General features: G+C 50.0%; 1 protein-coding gene across 1 annotated transcript; it reads left to right on the plus strand.

The window, feature by feature from the left end:
- The first annotated feature begins 1199 nt into the window (after nt 1-1199).
- On the plus strand, nt 1200-2462 carry SLC35G2 (solute carrier family 35, member G2). The gene has a single exon (XM_009073650.1). The coding sequence runs from the start codon at nt 1216-1218 to the stop codon at nt 2440-2442; it is 1227 nt and encodes a 408-aa protein (XP_009071898.1). The 5' UTR covers nt 1200-1215; the 3' UTR covers nt 2443-2462.
- Nucleotides 2463-2701: the final 239 nt, after the last annotated feature.

The raw sequence follows: 2701 nt of genomic DNA on the forward strand, positions 1-2701 counted from the left end.
GAAAGGCAGCCCGGCCCATTCTCGTGGAAATTACGCCTGCCGGGAGACACGGGCAGTGCTTGGCTGCCGCCGATCAGGGAGGGAGAAAATGCCAAGGCTGATGCTGCCACGGTATTTTTAGCCTTTCAGCGAAGAGAAGCTGCTCACGCTTTGGCGTTGCCTCTGGATCTGCTCCCCGACGATCCGCCTAGTGTCCCCCGGCTGCGGTGTCGCCCCTCCGGGCTCGCCCTGCTGCAGGTGTCGCTCCTGCCGACACAAGGCTGGCCGTGCCCATTCCTTGGGTCAGCAACCTGGGACATGGCTGAGGAGTGCTTTGGGCAAGAGGACACCGACTGCTTTCTCTCCATCTGAAGTGTTTTGGGCTTTGTGCCTGCCCTGGGGTTTGCTTTCCGTGCTGAGATGATGGTAACCTCTCCTACTGGATACCTGGGAGCAGCTGCTTTTTCTGTCTAGACACCTGGACAAAGATGTAGATGACGAAGAGGTGTTTTCCCCCTCTGGTTTGGGATTAAATCTCTCAATCGCAGGTAAGGTCTGCACAGGTTTATTTGCCGGGGTGAACAGAAGGCAGGGAAGGTTTCATTTTTCCTGCTCTGCACAGATGGTGGGGGCTGCTGTGGAAACAGAATCATTTCCGTGATTTCCTTCTGCCTGGATTAAACTGACCCACCCCGATGGGCACTGCTTGGGCAGCAGGAAAAGGACTTTCGCTAGGGTTTGACACTGTAGGAGTATTGCTCGAAGATGTGTCGTTATTCATATGCTAACTCTGTTGGCTGTGTCCCCTGTCCCCGTGCTGCTGTCTGCATCTCCTCCACCCAAATATCTCCCATAATCTTCTAACACTAGCAATTAACCACAATTCATAATTACAGGGTGAAAAGATTAGTAAGAAAACTTTCTGATTAGAATTAGAACATACTAGAATGCATTATACATACTACACATAATGAGAATAGATGTCATCTTAAAAAATCAGTGGCTAAAGTGCCACGGCAGCTTCTAAGGAGAACCAAATGGCCCAACTATCAAAGGTATTTAGCTCCGTGGGAAACTGAAGCAACATCAAGAACAATCTACTACCACTTGGACTTGCTTGATATAAATAGCTTGTAAACATTAAACAGCATTTACCTGCTAACGAGTTTCTCACTATTCCTCAAGCAACAGTGTATGCCCATTTTTTTCTTAAGACCAGGACACTTCTCTGAGGAAATGGATATGTCTTCTCAAGAATACTCAGTCAAAAAGCAAGTGAAAATTCATCCCAACAGAGTAACAGTGAAATATACTTCTCATTATCCCCAGCCAGGAGAAGAGGGATATGAGGATGTTAGTGAAGATGCTGGAGTACTTATGGAGGACAATCCTAAGAGGAGACTGCTGAGTGATGGCAAAAAGAGAAGGACCTTCTTCGGTACAATAGACACCACGCCAGCGCAAGTGCCCAAGCCCAATGAGATTGGACAATCCCAGCATTTTCCTGAAGGAAACGTCCTGCAGTCCAGGAAAACGTGGGGAGTCCTTCTTGGCTCGGCCGTGGCTCACGGGTGTGTGGCTCTAATCACCAGGTTGGTTTCTGACCGTTCCAAAGTGCCATCCTTGGAGCTGATTTTCATCCGCTCGGTCCTACAGGTGCTGTCCATCACTGTTGTGTGCTACTACCATGAGCCTCCCTTTGGGCCCAAGGGCTACAGGCTCCGGCTCTTCTTCTACGGGGTCTGCAATGTCATCTCTATTACCTGTGCTTACACCTCCTTCTCCATAGTGCCCCCCAGCAATGGGACCATTATGTGGAGGGCCACCACCACGGTGTTCAGTGCCATTCTGGCTGTCTTACTCATAGGTGAAGGAATGGCTTGCATAGACATAGTCACTGTGGCTGGCAGCGTGTTTGGTGTTTGTCTGGTCATGATCCCCAACATTGTTAAGGAGGAAAACTCTCTGCTGAGCACCTGGAGGGAAGCTTTTGGCTACACCATGACTGTCATGGCTGGTCTGACCACTGCCCTCTCCATGATAGTCTATAGGTCCCTCAAAGACAACATCAGCATGTGGACAGCCCTGTTCACCTTCAGCTGGACAGGAACCGTGTGGGGAGCGTGCACCATGTTCTTACTCCAAGAGCCAGTCGTCCCCCTGGATGGAGAAACCTGGACCTATCTCCTTGTCATCTGCCTCTGCTCCACTGCAGCCTTCCTGGGGGTCTACTATGCCCTGAGCAAGTTCCACCCTGCCTTGGTCAGCACCGTGCAGCACCTGGAGATAGTCATTGCCATGGTCCTGCAGCTAGTCGTGCTGCGCATCTTCCCGGGTGCTTATGACCTGGTTGGGGGAGCTGTCATTTTGGTTAGTGTTTCTTTCCTTGCGTGTTACAAACTCTCCTGGAAGGATTTAAGAAGGCAAGATTACCAGGAGATTGTGGATTCCTCCATCAAGTGAAATGTGGTTCAGCTGTCAGATTCTGGCTCTGACCACGTGAAAGTAAATCACTTCAGCTCTGTCATATTCTAGTGTAGTGGCCAGGTCCTTTTTCTACCACTGACATTCTCAGCTGTTGTAGCAATGTTGGTATTTCCAGACTCCCATGCCAGGTGAATTTGTTCTGCTGCATACAACCACTGACATTTTGTCATACAAAAATGGGTAGCACACAGGGTGCGTGAGCAGAAGCCCAGGCTGGTCAACAGAAGTGCAGCCC

Source organism: Acanthisitta chloris, unplaced genomic scaffold (genome assembly GCF_000695815.1).
Source record: "Acanthisitta chloris isolate BGI_N310 unplaced genomic scaffold, ASM69581v1 scaffold31574, whole genome shotgun sequence".
In the NCBI taxonomy this organism is placed as follows: domain Eukaryota; kingdom Metazoa; phylum Chordata; class Aves; order Passeriformes; family Acanthisittidae; genus Acanthisitta; species Acanthisitta chloris.